The sequence below is a fragment of the Opisthocomus hoazin genome, chromosome 20 (genome assembly GCF_030867145.1).
Source record: "Opisthocomus hoazin isolate bOpiHoa1 chromosome 20, bOpiHoa1.hap1, whole genome shotgun sequence".
Taxonomy (NCBI): domain Eukaryota; kingdom Metazoa; phylum Chordata; class Aves; order Opisthocomiformes; family Opisthocomidae; genus Opisthocomus; species Opisthocomus hoazin.
The window spans coordinates 13,161,339-13,178,377 of NC_134433.1; the positions used below are offsets into that span (position 1 = coordinate 13,161,339).

A 17,039-nucleotide genomic window follows, 5' to 3' on the forward strand; every position below is an offset into this window, starting at 1 on the left:
AAAATCAATTTTGAGGCCTGCTTTCTCTTACTACCATTTCTGTGTTTTGTATATCTGTCTACATAGAGTGTAGCCATCTTTCTACTTAGGCCCTCAGACCTGCAGTCAATTCTCTCTGATGCGTGGTTCCACTTTGCATTGTAAGTCTGTCACTATATATAAAATGCTTATCTATTTCAAGGTTGCAAAGAATCTACTCCGGTAGCAGATGCTCACTGTTTCTCTAGATGATCAGTTTTTAGAGGGATGGATCTAATCTTACCTGCAGCTTTTCTGTAACACGCACCAATGGTTGCATGGGTTGGTAACAGTACTGGGGGTTGATGTGTGCGGACAGGATTTGTTTCCAAAGTACAGTACTATCTTTAGCATCTCCTGATGCTGTATCTCTTTAGAGCTGTATATAGAGAAATGTGTTTAAGAAACCTGGTTAATAAACCAGATACAGTTTCACACTCCTTTTGACTCCTTCAGGAAGGAAAAATAGCATAAAGCTGGTTCAGCTGGCTGATGGGATTATCCCATCAGCTGGCCTAGGTAAAGCACAGATGATTCCTTCTCATTTCTAGCATATGATTGTAGGATCAATAAAAAAAGAGGTGGCTTAACTCTACCTTTCTTCCTTCTCCTGCAACCATACTGATATCGATCCTGTGCTGCTGAGAATCTGGTCTACATCCTATCACAGCACATCACACCTTCTCCTAGTGTCTTCCTTCTTTTTGGAAAAATCTGTAATGATTCTAAAAATTCATTAAGCTAAAACTCAAATACTTTAAAGATGCTATTAAGAATTCTTAATGTCTTTGTCAGGAAAATCTGCATTGACCAGCTATTTTGGGGAGAGTAGTTCGCTTAAAGTAAGCTTTAATAAATATAATCCTAATATGTTAATATAGTATCTGTACTCATCTATTTTATTGTTAAACTATAATGGTAATGTTCATAGGGGAGAATAGAGTGCAATATGAAATTAGAATCGAAGCATAAGAAGCAAAGAAGTCTTGTTTTCATATTTTTCCATTATGTTATTGGTTTTGTGCTAGTAATTTGCCTTTTATATACCTGTGTTTGTGTTTTAACAGTTTTATACAAGCTTCGCTTGTGATCTTCTCTGTCTTTTTGTACTTGTTTTCCTACAAAGAACACCTCGTGTGTCTTGTTTTGGCAATGGCCCTAGGATGGGCTAACATGCTCTATTTCACCAGAGGTTTCCAGTCCATGGGCATTTACAGTGTTATGATTCAAAAGGCAAGTGTTTTTTTTTGTTATAACTGCCTTGTTATGATGCTTCCTTGTTATGATATAATCCCAATCAAGCATATTCAGCAATTTAGATGTATTTTATAATTCATACTGAAATTTCTTGTTTTCAGTTTATACATATTATTTCAGCAGAATACACTACATAACTTCAATGGCAGAAACTAGTTTATATCTTAAAATTAACATTTCATGATATTAAATGTGTAAGTAACTTGTGTTTTTTCAGCTAATGTAGTTCTGCTATTTAATTGCATCATATGCTGTAGTTTCTATATTGTACAGTTAGTCAGCCTTGGACAACACAGCAGGCTCTCAGTCATGAGATAAAAAATCAGACCTAAATCTTCTCTGGGTTTCTCACTGAGACCACAACCAGTTTGCTTAATGGAAGCAATGTGACACTTTACTGTGTAGCACACCTGTATCCACGCAGCATTTATAAGCATAAAAGTAGTTCTCAATTTTCATTTCTGATAAATATTTAATTTAATTTTTAGGTCATCCTACAAGATGTGATAAAATTTTTAGTTGTCTATATCGTTTTTTTGCTGGGATTTGGCGTAGGTAAATATTACTGGAGAAAAGCACTGATGCTCTGTGAGTAAAAAATTTTAGCATTATTATGAATAAGAACCCTGTTGTCATGATGAGAGCTCATGTTGGGGTTTCTTCTGGATATGAAAAAGCCAAGTGTAGAGATTTAAACTGTCTAGAGACTATCTGAACAGATAAGTAATTTGGCTCTTGCTCAGTTGCCTGCGATTTCATCTGGACGTGGGCTCTTTCTGCTTCCTGGTAATCTGTCTGCTGCTGCTACTGTGTACTTTGCTGGGCAGCTCTAGCTCTTTATTAAGCAGTGCATTTTGAACTCTTTAGAATAAAATACCATGTATACGTAAAACATTATTGTGATTAAAATTTTCTCATGTTTTTTTCTTAGCTCTTGCTGCTTTGATTGAAACTTGCCAAGATGGCAGTGAGTGCCATTCCAACAACAGTCTGGGACCTGTTGTGATGGATCTTTTTAAGCTCACCCTAGGACTGGGTGATCTAGAGATCCAGCAAAATTCGAAGTATCCTGTACTATTTATTCTGCTCCTCATAACTTTTGTTGTGTTGACTTTTGTTCTTCTCCTGAACATGCTGATTGCATTAATGGGAGAAACAGTGGAAGATATTTCTAAAGAGAGTGAGCACATCTGGAAACTCCAGGTTTGTTTATGAGTTTGTTTAGTGAAGTATAGATGTACTGGCTAAAATCTTTCAAGCTGTACCTATGGTAACTAATCATGCTGACAGAACAGGTTAGGTATTAACACTGATAATCCCCATTGGTATATGTGTAAAAATAACAGTAATAAGTAATTCTAGTATTAGTGATCATAATAACTTCAGAATTAACAACTATCTGAAAGGTAATCTCATGGCTCAGATTTGCAACTTCATGCACTGTCACATACCTTTATGACTTTCACTCCCCTTGATATGTCACCAGGAAGGTGTGTTTCATTATCTGCCCAGGAATCTGTAACACAGCAGGCTCTGCTATTCCATCCCTTGAGTCTGAGCAATGCATGAGTTCATTCCAATTTCGCATACCTTATCCGAGCCTGGTCTTTTACCGAGGCTAGACAGCTCCGAGTCCCAAGCTGTCATCGGGAAGACAGCCATAATTAGGATTGCAGTTGCTTTCTGTGGTGGGCAGCATCCCAGTACAGGTTATGTATATCCCCGTGGCAGGGTGTTGCATGGAGCTTTGTTAGCATTAAACCCTAAAAACTGAGTCTAGAGTGGGATTTCTTGATTCTTCTCTGAGTATGCCTTCTGCGGTGGGGCTAACTAGAGAAAGCTGTGGACTCTCTCTTTGCACATACCAAATAATAAGTGGCATGCTGTATTATTTACTATTGTTGGAATCAGTGTTGGTTGTGAATGGAGGCATGACGTGTTTTAATGAAACATGGAGCCTGCAAGCTGTGTATGCTATGAAATCAGACAATTTTGAATATAGTTAACCATACTCATGTTACTATTTATTGTTAATAGAGAGCCAGAACTATCTTGGAATTTGAAAAATTCTTACCAAAACGTTTGAGGAAAAAATTCCAACTGGGAGAACGGTGTAAAGTGGCTGAAAACGATACCAGGGTGTGTTTAAGGTAAAGCAAAGCTAGAATACTGTGCTATCATTTCTGCTCTGTATGTTTCTTCAAGGCTCTTTCTCCTCAAAAGCCTCTTTAAAATATTTCTACATCTCTAAAAATCATATTAGGTGTACAAAAATAATTTTTTTTTCAGTTGTGATCAATTGTTTAAAAAAGGGAAAATTTGTAGTTTTTATGTAGACAATTTTTGATAAGAAAACAGATTTTCAACTTCATATTTTTTAATGTGCAAGTGACAAGTCTGCTTGCAATAAATGTCACTGTCATAATCTCCTTTGAATGTTAGCTTAAAATGAATTATATTTAAATTCATTGCTAATTGATGATTACCATTTAAAGAATATATTATTAGGCTGTTTTATGAAAAATACTTAAATATTTAAGGTGAGTTTCAAGACTGTACTCATAATGTGTGAAATTCTAAAGTAGTCTTACCATTATTCTCATCTTCATATGGTACATAACATTGCAAAAGACATTCAGACTTTTAGTAATGTTGATGGTGAAGTATAACAATCCCAGGAAGGAATAAAGAACTAAAAGGGGAAGTGCAGCTGTGTAGCTGGGAGATAACGCATGCTAATAACACAACTTCTATACAATACAAACAGGATTAATGAAGTGAAATGGACTGAGTGGAAAACACATGTTTCATTTATTAATGAAGATCCAGGGCCAACAGGTACTACAGAATTTGACACCACCATATTTGTGCAATAATTCTTTTTCTTAGAAATGCTTTGATGTAGTTTTACACCTTTAAAAATATAAACTCTTATAATCTAGATATTCAGCCACACTTTACTGCTAGGGAAACTCATGGCTAATATGGTAGGGGTGTTACATTATTTTTAAAGTTTTGGGGAGAGGGTTTGTTACAACCTGTCATTACGTACACCTTGGTGTAATAAAAAAAACCATGGTGGTCTTACCTTTTCTTTATTTTTCTCTAAACAGTTATGCTTGATCTAAGTTTTACATTCTCTTACGGCATTTGAATGGTATAAGGCCAGAGAGCTTTTTAAAAGACAGAAAATATTATTTTGAAAAAGTTGTCATAAAGTACATTTAGTCCTTCAATATAGGATTGCAAGAAATCAGACTGATTCTACCTGTCAGTACAATAGTCTGCTGGTTTTAACCCTGGAACATTCAAATTTGTCTTGCAATATATATTGGATGACAAACTGCTCCTCGTGGCTGTTGACCAGGAAATTCAAGGTACCCATCTCCTGACAGTGTTGGAAGTGTAATAGAGAAATGACCTAACTTTGAAGTGTCAGATGTCCTCCTGGCAGCAGGCATCTGAGTTTGTTAGGGGCATATGAGGATCTGAGAGACTTGTTCTGAAGTTTGTTCTTGAGTCAATTAGCATTTATATTGCTTAGAAGAATGATCTCAGGTATAACGAAAAGGGGCAACAGAAAAAAATTCTGTATAAGATATGGTAGTAAACTGATGACTGGCTATTTAAATAAATGCATGGTTTTTAACAAAAAATAGATGTGCAAAATTTGATCTTGCATTTACAGTTTCTGCCATATCCTGTTTTGTTTATAATGCATTTTCTTGCAGATCCAAGCAAAATTCAAGATAATTCAAGAACTAATAGCAAAAACACCCTGAATACGTTTGAAGAAATGGATGATTTGCCTGAAACTTCGGTTTAGCTGTGCTGTATTTGATATGTGGTCGTTCTGAAGGTTAAAAGCATCAGCAGTGGATGCTGAAAGCTTTGTTGATATTTTGGACAGCTGTAACCAGCTGGAAGACAAACTTTCAGTGACATGGTCTGATGACTTTAACCCATTCAATCAGGGCAGCTTAGCTAAAACAAAGTAGACTATTTCACTGGTTCAGTTTTGAGCCTCTTGAAAAGCGTTGCTGTCCAAGTTTGCGTGACGCTACACAAACTTGGCTCCAGACATTTTACTGGATAAAAAAGGTCAAATGTGAGATATTTCTTCCTTTTGTGGAAAACTAAGATCATCGTGATCCCAATCTGCTGTCTTTTGGAATCTCTAACTCATGAGAAACATTTTGTACACTACAAAAAGTGAAGTTCTTGTCGTGGAGAACAGAAAGGCATTTCAATTCTGAAGACTACTAAATGAAGTATATGATTTTGAAATAACAATGTTCTGGATACATTTGAAGCTTTTTTTACTGACTGTCAGTGTTACTGAGGCTTGATTCCACAAGTTGGAGAAAGCCTCTTCAGGTCTCGTTAGCTTTGCCTGATCTGTTTTTCTGTGTGTAAACCCTAGGGTATAATGTGGTGTTTATGCTTTTTATTTATTATTATATATATATATGCTTTCTCATTAAAAAATAGGGCAGAAATATAATTCATGATGGAGAATATTTTTGAGTTTGCTCCAGTCACAACATCTTTACTTTTCCTACTCAGCTTTTCCATGCTGCTGCATCTTGCTGCCTAAAATAAATTATCACATTGGAAGTTCTTCTGGTTTAAAAGTAATTTCTGTATTCAATGACTTCAGGAAGATAAGAAGTTGGTATGTCGTCTCAAAAATGAACAAAATAAGATAAATGCAATGCAACTGCAGACTTCTAAACCTTTTTTATATTCAGAGGACTATGTAATGCATTTCTGTAGCACTTTTTATTTCACTACCTGTGATGACCTAGTACTATGAATTATATTTTTAGGTTTTTTTATGTGTGTATGTATAAAAATATTTGTTGTATGTACTTTTAAATCTCAATTAATACATTGTGTCTTCAGTGTCAGGGGTTTTCATCGTATGTATTCATTTGGTGCATGTTTTAAAGGTGCTGTTTAGGAAAGACTTGGGTGAATTCTGTTCTGTGTTTGGACGATAATATGAATTGCACTGGATTCTTACAGCTAAGCCTGCTGTGGGCAAAATGATCCAAAAGACTTTCTTAACACAGAAGCGAGTGTGAGGGAACTCTCCAGCGGAAAGGACTGTGCAAAGCTATCTGCAGGGATGGTGAATATTGTTCTCGCTACCCGACCGGTCTTCTGTAGATGCTGTATCCTGCATTTCCTACCATGTATGGCCTGGATGGACGGGATCAAATTGAAATCTTCAGTTACTTTTTTACAGGGCATAGGAATTTGAGGGGACGGACATTTATGTGTATTAAAAGACTGATATAATATCTGAGTATTGTTTGGCCGCCTTAGGACATGTGAGTATGAGAAAAAAAAAATTCCTGTGGTCTTGGAATTTTTCATCTTCACTACTCAATTTTGCATTGAAACTGCCAACAAAGAATATTGCATTAGGACTATGCAGTTCCACTTGGATTCTTTTGAGTGCCAGTTCTTGTACAAAAAAAACCCAAACCTCTTCACATACACTCAGGAATCAGAATAAACTAGCCTGCACTTCTATTCCCTGTTGCTATGGGTAGCCTTGTCACTGAAGACAAGTTTAGATATCTCTGCTGTAGGTGCGGCCATAAAACAGGGAAGGCACAAAAAAACATAAGGAATGAGCTGTGCCAATGTCCAGGTACAAAATTGTATGATAAAACTGACGAAGAAGCTGGGAGGTCGTTTCTAAAAGTACTTCGCTGAGAAAATACCCTTCTTTTGTGGACACAGAGCCCTGCCAGATCACACGTGCTGTCTCCTATCTCAAGACTCTTATCAAGAACACTATGAGTAATGACTAGAGCAGATAATTCTGTACTTTTTATACAATGTTTATTTAAATTAAAGGAATAAAACTTGTAATTCAATAAATGCTGTCTTGTGTTTTTATTTTATTGCCATAGGAGTTACACAAAGGAAGGAAAATAGGATTTTGGCTTAGTAGTAAATAAGGAAGACATCACTTTTCAGAAGATATCATTTGGGGGTAATCTAGACAATGAATCTTTCAGTAAATAGCTAATTATTGTATCTTTATGCAAAGTTCTTAATGTTTTCTCTGTCCCCAATTATTGTCAAATATGTTAACAACTTTAGAAAATTAATTGAATCCCCATTTTCTTCTCTTTTTCAGCTACTTATGACAGGCTTGCTTTCTACAAATACAGAACAAGTCAGTCTCAAAATTCTGAGAAGTCTCCCCAGATGGAATTCTTCTTAATTTCCATTCTGAAATACTCAGGTATGATTTGTGCATTGCTCTTCATCAAAACCTGAGTACTTACCTAATCTTGCCTTCCTCATTGAAAACTTTTGGGGTACAACAGTTGATTAAAATTTGATTTAGGAAATGTTATAAGGAGTAGGTGGATACACCTAGAAAGTTATAAAACTATGAACTTCTCTTGTCTCCATTGCAAAAGAAACTTTCTTCAAAAGTTTTCATGGGTTAAGCACATCTTTTTCCAGAATTTGAGTATTGCTCCAGTATGTTTCTGACTACTAGATAATTTCTAAATTCAACATTTTGTCTTTAAATTCATGTTAAATCAGCAACAGCTTGAATTAATCTTGTAACACTTTAAATTTAAAAAGCTTTACATTTCATGTTAGTGTATTTTTCTCAGAAATGGTACGTTTTTAGCTTATTTTATATCTTCATAAGTATAAAAACAAAACAAACCTTAATGCTTCCACTTCATCACACTAGGGGTTAGTCACATATGCAAATACTACAGAAGAATTTCAGTATTCATACCCTCACTCTTTCTTTCTCCATAGCTTTTCCTTTGCCTCATATTTTGTATGTTTATCTGAGGAATTAGTTTCAAGGATCACCCCACTTGAAAAAGAGTTGGTTATTGGAGGTTTGGGTTTATAAAGTGGAAATGCTGTGATTTTTTTTTTATATGATGTAGTTTTGTGAATGAGCATCTTTCTATACAACACTGGATATAAGTTTTATAGCCACTAACCCATATGTGGTACATTGTTTAATCATTTTATATAGTGTGAACTAAAACTTCATAAAAATAGTATTTATTCTTTGCATCTGTAGTAATCTATTAGAACAAGTAAACAGTAGTCATAATTAGCATTATGACACTATATTTCATCTTAAAAGTGCTCAGCAATGTTAATTAAATTACAATTTAAAATTAGATTCTGCATTTATTATATGAATTACTACTGAATGACACTGGATTTCTCGGAGAAGAAATCCACTTTTTGTGTGGAAAATCTGTAGTAAGTTTTTAAGAAGTGTTCTGGTCTAAGAGGAGGATCTGATGTGTTTTGCAGTGAGTTTCATTTTTACTGTTTTTACAAAGGCTTGTTTCTTTTCATAATAAGCGGCTTCATTAATAAATGTTGGATAGACTGTACAGTCCCCTTTATATGCAATTACTTCTCCATCAAGAGTCAAAAATAGAGGATCACCGTTGTTCAGTGGCTGCCAGTCTTGATCCTTAGAGAAAGAAAATAAATAGAATATACTTACTTTCAAGTTTTTGTATATTTCGTGTGATTTCTGAGTTTATGTTCAATAATTATATTCTCTGCCGTTCATGGAAAAAGCTGTAGAAATAACTCCTTTTAAACTTCCATTCATAATTTCAGGTGCCCGGCCCTTGTTTTCAGGCTTGTATAGAATTCACTGGTAAAGATGAACTAAAAGGAAACTGCATATGCTCATAATTGATTAAAAACAGGCCTTCATTTTAGAATTCAAAATTAGTTTTATATTGTAGAAAAAAAGACAATAGGATAGCTTGTAATTTTTATCAAAAGTGTTTTTAGATTCAGCGATTGCCAAGTCAGTTACTGACATACTGTATGACCTTAGTGATAGGAAAGGTCTAAAGTTTTCAATAGACCTATCGGCAATATCAGCATTTTAAGTACTTACTATTAAAATATACTACAGAGTAGCAGAAGCAACACAGGAATACTTATAAAATGTCATAAATGGAAACTGTTTTAGTATTTACCTGCAGTTTAGGGTGAATAATAGCAGTAACTTCATCATTCTTATTCCTGGGATAATCTACTTTCTCCATTATTTTAAAAACCTCAATTGTACACGGTGGAAACTCCTTTCCTAGAAAGAATAAATGTGATTTAATGTCAAAATGAACAACTGCTGTTTAAAAAGAACAATGCATTATTTATTCTTTTTAGAATGTCTTAAATCATTAGGTTGTACCTCATCAAAGTTTACACACTAATGATTAGCTCATATGTCATAAAAATGTCTAGCTGCAGAATTTTTGTCTCCTTGAAGCTCAGTTGCAGAAAGATGATCCAGTCAGGTATTGTAGCATATGAAGCCCAGATCTAAATTTGGTGCTGAAATGTGACTTCTCACTGAATACCTAAAAAGATATATTTTGTGGATGAAGAAATAAATGAAAGGCCTGTGTTTGATAGCGCTGCGCAACCCAGAATGGTATCTGTGCTATTTAATCTTTACTATTCCAGCACAATAATGGAGATTGACATGCACAGCTGTGTGCTTTTCCTTCTACTTCCAAAAAAAGCCCACTGACAAAATGTACTCTAAAAGAATTTTAAACATTATTTTTGTCAGTATGTATTTTAGATAGTACATAGGTATACACAGATATAACAAAATCTTACAAAATTTATTGACGTTAGTTTTAGATAGCAATGCGCAGAAGGCACATAAATATGTCTTTCTTAGTTATTAATTTATTGTATGTTCTTCATGTACATACTACTATACAAATTTTATTAGCTAGTATTTCAGATTCTTAAAGCAACTGTAAGATTAAGATCAAGTATACTTACTGAACTGTCAGAAAGAGGAAATACCCTTAAGGAGCTACACAGGAATTCTTTCAGATGCCATACTTAAGTGGTGTACAGAACAACCCCACCCCCATTTTACCTGTTTAAATGTTCCAGCCCAACCTATTCTTTTAAAAAATTTTCTCCTGAAATAGTCCACTGACATGACTTGGGGCGGCTATATTCTCTCATTACATACTCTACCTTCATTAAAAAGTTGCACAAAATCAAGGCCGTGTTTGACAATCTTCCTCATTTTGTCCAAAGTATCAGCTCTAACAACACCTTGTGGCTGAGGACCAACCTCCACACCTGTTTGCAGATGAGGGAGAGAATTAATAGAGTCATACTATATTACATGCTTAGACGACAAGGCGAAAACAGATGTCTGACTGAGTCTGTGTTTTATGTTTAAGAGGAATTTTAAAGTACAGTGTTACGTGATTTTGTGAGCCAAGCAGAAAATTTGGCTCACCAGTCAGGATCAGTTTAAAGAACCACATGTACATTTTTGAGTGTGCTACTAGGATAAGAGAAAGGGTCCCAATGTATATTCATTTCTCTTATCCTTTTTCTAATCCTACCTTTCCATGCTGCATTTTAGAGAACTAATTTTTTAATATGAAAAGCAAACAAATAATATTTTTTCCCTATAGTTATGGTTTTGATTACAGAAATGAGGAAGTTTACCAGTTCCATGCAGAACATAATTTCTCCTTTCCTATATCACATCATCTCTTTTCCCCTCCTTGGCTAGCAACCAACATTTCAGCCAAGGCTTATTTAGAGAAAGTAAACATTTCTTTTCTGAAGCTGTTACTTCTTCCTTATCCTCGTATATTATAAATATTTTCTGCAAACAGTGGGTTAACTGAGTTTAAGAATTTCCATCTGGTTTCTGTATTTTGTAAGCCAAGTATAAATCTGAACTCTTCAAAAGAAGACATATACATTTGATTTGGTAAATATATTGTCAAACAAATAGTTACTGGTGACAAGAATACTCTGTATAACATAATGAAATTAATAGATCTGGAAACACGCATATTTTAAAATAATTTATGGTGGGTTAAAATCGTCTTTATTTTTCATATTTACCAACAGGATGTTTTGCTACAGATCGAGTTGTTGCATATTTCAAGCTAGGATGTTCAATCAGCAAAACAGGACAGCGTTCTGGAGCCACAGCGTTCTGTGAAGATTGTTTAAAAATTTCTTTGTTATGCAAATATTTTAAAATGTTGTGCCACAAAAGATTACTGATGCAGAAGTGATTTACACAACATCTTCAAAATGTTTCCTTTATTTCATGGCCCTCAAAGAAGTAGGACATCTTTAGAAAACGTACAAAGCTTTATTTGTTGGTCTCCTTTCCATTAACTCATGCCAAGCATGTTCCACTGAACTTTGCTGTCTCCTGATCTAACTGAACACAGTTCTAGTCTTAAATTGTGAATAGGAAGGAAAATCTACTCATCAGTGTTCCAAAACTTAGAATCAAAATATCATTAAGCAGATTTCAACTATTTTTTGTTAGACCTAGATTTTCTTATGCAGACATAGATTGTGAATTAAACCTTATTTTAACCTCTTTTTTTGACACAGAAACCTATTTCAGGCCTCTACTCTTCGTATAATTTTAGTCATAAGCTTTCTATATCTTCAAATATTTTACAAACATTTAAATGTGATACATGTAATTAAAAAAATCAAATGTTTAAAATATACCTTGTTTCTAAAGCAAAAAAAAAAAAAAAAAAATTCCACACTGTTGGCCTAATCTCAATTTCATCAGCTATTGTCAAGATCACTAGTACTTCAACCAGATTACACTTAAGCCAGCACTTTGCAAACCTCACTCTACCAATACTTATCAGTTTCAGGAACAGGAGAATCAAAGAGCTTCCAAAGACATATCACTATTCTTATAAATACTGATGAAGGGAACATTTGTCATTACTGAGTTCCATTATTTTTGCTGTGTCTTTATTTCAGAAAATTAATGTTTAACCATTTAGCATGTGACCCAAATCTAGCCAAGTTCTTGACAGATCAGTGTGAAAGCAGATTAAATTGCATTCATTTTCATAGATGGTATTCTAAGCCCATCAGTCTTACTAACACTTATTTTAATATATGAAGATTATGATGAGTTCAAATCTGAATTACCTGATATTATAATCAAATTATTAATTATCTCTGATTAAAAACCCCCCAACCTATGAGTGATTATTTAAACAGTTTTGCAGAATAAAAAATAGTATATTTAAAGAAACTACAAAATAATATATAGTAGTACAACATTACAACTAATAATCTATTTTAATAGTTCATTTAAATTAGTTTTACCTTGATATAATGAAACATTTGAATTGTAAAGTCATCCCTGGAGTTTTCAAGAATAAGGGTACCACCCATGTTAGAAGTGGTGTTGTGAAGGTCAAAAATAAGGTCATACGCATCATCACTACCCTTTGGACCAAATATCTGATTGATTTCCTGAGCCCTTCTCACTTCATATGGAATATCTTCCACCACTGTCCTTCTGTTAATATCAGTACAAAGAAATTAGTAAACTCATTCCATGGCTTTGCAGTAAACAAAATATGTATACCCTTTTCTTTTTACTAATTCCATAACTGACTGGAGTTGGAATCACCTATTTAATTTACCAAACTGTTAAGAACTTGTGAATTTGTGCTTGAAAAAAGCAAGTGTGATTGTTAAACAGGTCTTACTATTATGTATCTTGTGCAGAAGGGTAGCAAGAATTTTTCAATCCTATTTTAGCTGAGGACTATTTACTTCTCTTATTTCTTTACATCGCAAAATTTTCCCCTATGCAGAAAACTAACTCAAAATTTTTCAACAACTTAAACTACTTCAAGACAGGATCCACCTCCTGCTGAAGATGGCCTTCAGGTATCGGTCCATGCCCATTTGCCTTCGGTATCAGTTGCAAGGTCTTTTGTAACTCACTTTATTTCTTGTCTTTTCATATTCTGATCAGACTTTCAGTCTATTGTTTTGAGCCCTTCCGACCCTCGAAACTCACAGAAGATTTTGCTACCTCAAATCTATTCCTGTCAAGTTTCAATACTTGTAATCTCAGGTGACTATGTCTGTACTACACTTAAAAAAAATGGTCTTAGCCTAGGGAAAGGTCTGAGATCTGCTCTCTGTCTGTATAAGCGTTCTGTAGGAAACCGATATATTACATATTAACAGTGTACAAAGCTGCTGTAGGTTCAGACTTGTTTCTGCATAGACAGCAAATGGGGTTTTGATGATAGGCTTGGGATACTACCCAAGTACAATATAGACACACCTAACACCTTTTGCACTAAATTCACTGTTTGTTCTCAATACAGCTCAAGCTTTGTAATATTTCAATTTTGTAGGAAATATGGGTATTAAGTTGCATAAAGAAAGTTTTGTTAAATGCTAACAAAACACCTTACTAACTGCATGGATATTTAAGCATCAGAAAAGGTTGCTGAGGAAAATTATGGGATTGCCACTGCTGGAGTATTAGAAATGCCAAGTTAGGAATGTTTACATGCAGTTGATCTACTGGTGGGATGTAAGGTGAATTAGAATTTTTACATGAGCCCCTCAAGCTCCATTTTCTATTTTTATGATTGCGTGTATCACATCATCTACCTTTGTATTTTTTAGTTCTGTCTTTGAAATTCAAGGTTTCTTCACATAAGACTCTTAAGTCAATACTTCTTCTCGAAGCCAATGGGATTTTCACCATTACTTTCAGTAGTATCAGGATTTCACTCTCCTTTTTCTTATTTTGTACAATCATTTGTAATCTTGAAGGGTCTACACTTAAAGGGATCAGGGGAAGGTATTCCAGACAGTCAGTAGTGTTGTAACAGGACTGGGCAACTTAATAGGATTTACTGAGGAATATCAGTTGAAAAATGAAGATCAGCCTGCAGGTGTCTTAATCTGCTATTTTTTCAAGTGTTCTCTGTTCAAAGCAGCTGAAAACAAACAAAAGCACTTTTTTTTTCATACGTTTGTCCTTGGCCTCAACACTTACGTGTTAAAAAGTCTGTTTATCTTATATAAAATAATCAACAACAAAATTCTAAGATGAAAAGACGTGCCAGGTAAGAATAACCGTGCTTACAAAATATGTGATACATATTTCTTTCAGTGATAGTCACCTTTACCATTAAGACCTTTCTGAAACATAATTACCTGTTTAGCATGCAACTATACCAAGCATAAGAATGTTTATACAGCAAAGTACACCTCTGGGATGTATGTCTCAAAAGCAGAGAAACATAAAATCCTATTTAAAATGTAAAATCATTTACTATTTTACAGTAATTATAGATTGTGTTTCTTCTAAAATAATGAGTCAGTTAAATTATTGGGAGTTTTTGGCTATCATTTTGTCATAGAATATATTATTTCTAACTTAGCTAATTTCAAGTTTTCATCTTTTACTATATATAACTCAAATTAAATACACTTCCCTGACTTGTATGCCATTCTTTCAGATACTCAGATGTTTGCGTTTAAAATGCTTTTATCTGCTATCTTCTTGCAAATATAATTGTATTCAGAAAGGCTCCAAAGCTGAATTGCACAAGACAATGTGTGAGAAATAATTACTTTACAACTCAGAACAGCAATTCTTAAGTTTAAACAAATGCACCTAATCTAATAGTAACTTAAAATGCTTAAGATTATGTGTTGGTTTGAGACTCATTCTACTAGCAACAGTTTTAAAATGAATCTCTTAACACTCATGCAATTTATTCTTTTTGGGTTAAAGGTCAGTAACTTCAGTTATGTGACTGCACAGTTAAAATAGTAGTGGAACTTCTGTTAACACTTTAATTTGGAAAGGAAGCTCCTTACAATTTTAAAAAACAGAAAAGTAAAACAGCAGAAAGTACAACTATTCTTACCCAAGATTATCAGGGTCAAAAACACGGTTCAGATCACAGTCAATGTATCTAGTACACTTCTTCACAGCTCTTGGGTTGGTAAGAAATGGTTTCACTTCCATCCCTGTTCTCTGAATCTCAGCTCCGTGCTCTTGCCAGTGCTTGACCAAAAATACCCCTGATAACTCATTGCCATGAGTTCCCCCGAAGATAGCAACCCGTCTTACCGGAGGTTTGTCAACAACAGAAGAGGAAGTCATGCTTTTCAGCAGCTCTAAGAATTGCTGAAAGCAAAACAGAAGATAATGATAAAGTAAAACTTTGGTCTCCAAAAAACCCCCAAATTCTTTTTAATAGGAACTTCTTTAAGCCTCTTTATGTCAGATGTGAATGAGTGTGAGCTAACATTTCTCTAGCAGTTTTTGACTCCCGTTGCGAGGCGGGGAGTTGCTAACCTGACACTCCTCCCTCTCGAGGAGCCCTCCCCTTCATTTACCATGTTTAGTAATACCTCCAAGTCTGTTAATACTACTGTTACACAGTTCAAAAGTCAACTTCTCTAGGCAATCTGTATTAATATATGACATACAGGTAAATCTTGTACTAGTGATAGTATTAAAAGACTTTTTTACTGTAAACTTTAATAATGCACTTAAATATCTCTGACATTTTTGCATTGCAAACTAGGTGTAACAAGTATACTCATGTATGTTTGAAGTTACATAAACGTTCCAGTATACAAGGGCAGAATGATTTAAAGTGAGCAAAAACAGTGAAATATGAATCATATCTTGGCTCTAGATCAACACATAATGCTGAAACATCAAGTGCTTTCATCTAAAAAAACAAGAACAGCTGAGTTCCTCAAAGCATGTTGTTGCTTGTATGACCTTTTTTGTTTTATAAGAACTGAAGAATAGTGACTAGAAGGAACACTAGCTGAAATTAATTTATCCATGACTGACAGAGTATTCCTGGCTCTAGTTCTATCTCGGGATCTGCTAGCACAGACCTCTAACACATTGAAACAACTTTGCCAGTGACGACCCTTCTAACTTGTGCCATCCCTTATTAAAAAGGAGACAGATATAGACCACAATGGGACAATAGGCGTGTTCCCCCCCCCCCCCAAAAAAAAAACCCAAACTTAGTCAACAACTTGACTTCTTCCATTTCCAAAAGCATTTGGACAGGCTTCTGAAACTTAAGCCAAAGAGCAGCCGTAACTTCCATCATGAGCATCAAAACATATAGAATAAAAGGTCTTAATAACAGACAATACGTTTTACAGCTGTAACTGACAGAAGTATTTGCAATTAGTATCCGACACATGATATAAATATAAAAAATGTTACATTGCAAGGGAATAAAGAATGTTTCTTGAATAATTTCTTTTTATTAAGATTATACTGCAGTGACTGAGGGAGTATTTGGCTAGTACCTGGGAGAGGCTTCGTAACCCAGACTGACAGACTGCAGGCTTATGAAAAGCAAGCCAAACAGAGGACTTAGCTAGACAAGTTCTGCCAGGGATACGTTTCCTACAGAAGTTGCTCGCTGTGTTTCAGTTTATGCATACAGATATGCTGAACCTTACAGCAAGTTAATACAGAGAGACTGTTTACTTAAACACTCAACTGTATTACTGCTGTACTTACGAGCTGTCAGATATTTAATCGTAGTCAGTAATTGATTAAACACAGCAGTAAAGTTGTATTTTACAGCACTGGACAGTCTGTACTGTCCTTTGACCCCAGTCTCTTCAGCGGTGGTGCCAAAATGGCTATTTACGCCCTGCCTGAAAAAATGACTCACGCTCTGAATCTTGGTTTGCTGAACTGAAACGCCAGAGCAGCCTGAAGAGCAAATGGCAAAACACAAGCCCGCACTGCTCGTAGATATAGCTTGTCTTTTGTTGCTGGTGGCACTGTAAGGGTTGCAGTTCCTCGCGAAACGCTGAATGAAACACAGAGAGCGTCTGGGCACTTACCTCATTGGGCGTGCAAGAAATTTGTCTCC

The 17,039-nt window shown here is 34.9% G+C and overlaps 2 protein-coding genes across 2 annotated transcripts in view; one reads left to right on the top strand and one right to left on the bottom strand.

Annotated features, from left to right (window-relative positions):
* TRPV3 (transient receptor potential cation channel subfamily V member 3) overlaps nucleotides 1-7,140 on the top strand; it is a 23,281-nt gene extending 16,141 nt beyond the window's left edge. The window contains exons 12-18 of the mRNA XM_009945787.2: nucleotides 67-140; nucleotides 1,086-1,251; nucleotides 1,764-1,830; nucleotides 2,207-2,478; nucleotides 3,313-3,425; nucleotides 4,043-4,113; nucleotides 5,007-7,140. Of these exons, the coding sequence (XP_009944089.1) occupies nucleotides 67-140; nucleotides 1,086-1,251; nucleotides 1,764-1,830; nucleotides 2,207-2,478; nucleotides 3,313-3,425; nucleotides 4,043-4,113; nucleotides 5,007-5,101 (858 nt within the window). The 3' untranslated portion in view covers nucleotides 5,102-7,140. The remainder of the gene's footprint in view (nucleotides 1-66; nucleotides 141-1,085; nucleotides 1,252-1,763; nucleotides 1,831-2,206; nucleotides 2,479-3,312; nucleotides 3,426-4,042; nucleotides 4,114-5,006) is intronic.
* On the bottom strand, nucleotides 7,118-17,039 carry ASPA (aspartoacylase). Its single transcript, XM_009945789.2, has 7 exons — nucleotides 17,011-17,039; nucleotides 15,042-15,304; nucleotides 12,457-12,652; nucleotides 11,206-11,299; nucleotides 10,312-10,419; nucleotides 9,288-9,397; nucleotides 7,118-8,764 (listed from the first exon to the last, which is right to left on the bottom strand). Exons 2-7 carry the CDS (start codon nucleotides 15,278-15,280, stop codon nucleotides 8,570-8,572), a joined length of 942 nt encoding a protein of 313 aa, XP_009944091.2. The 5' UTR covers nucleotides 15,281-15,304; nucleotides 17,011-17,039; the 3' UTR covers nucleotides 7,118-8,569.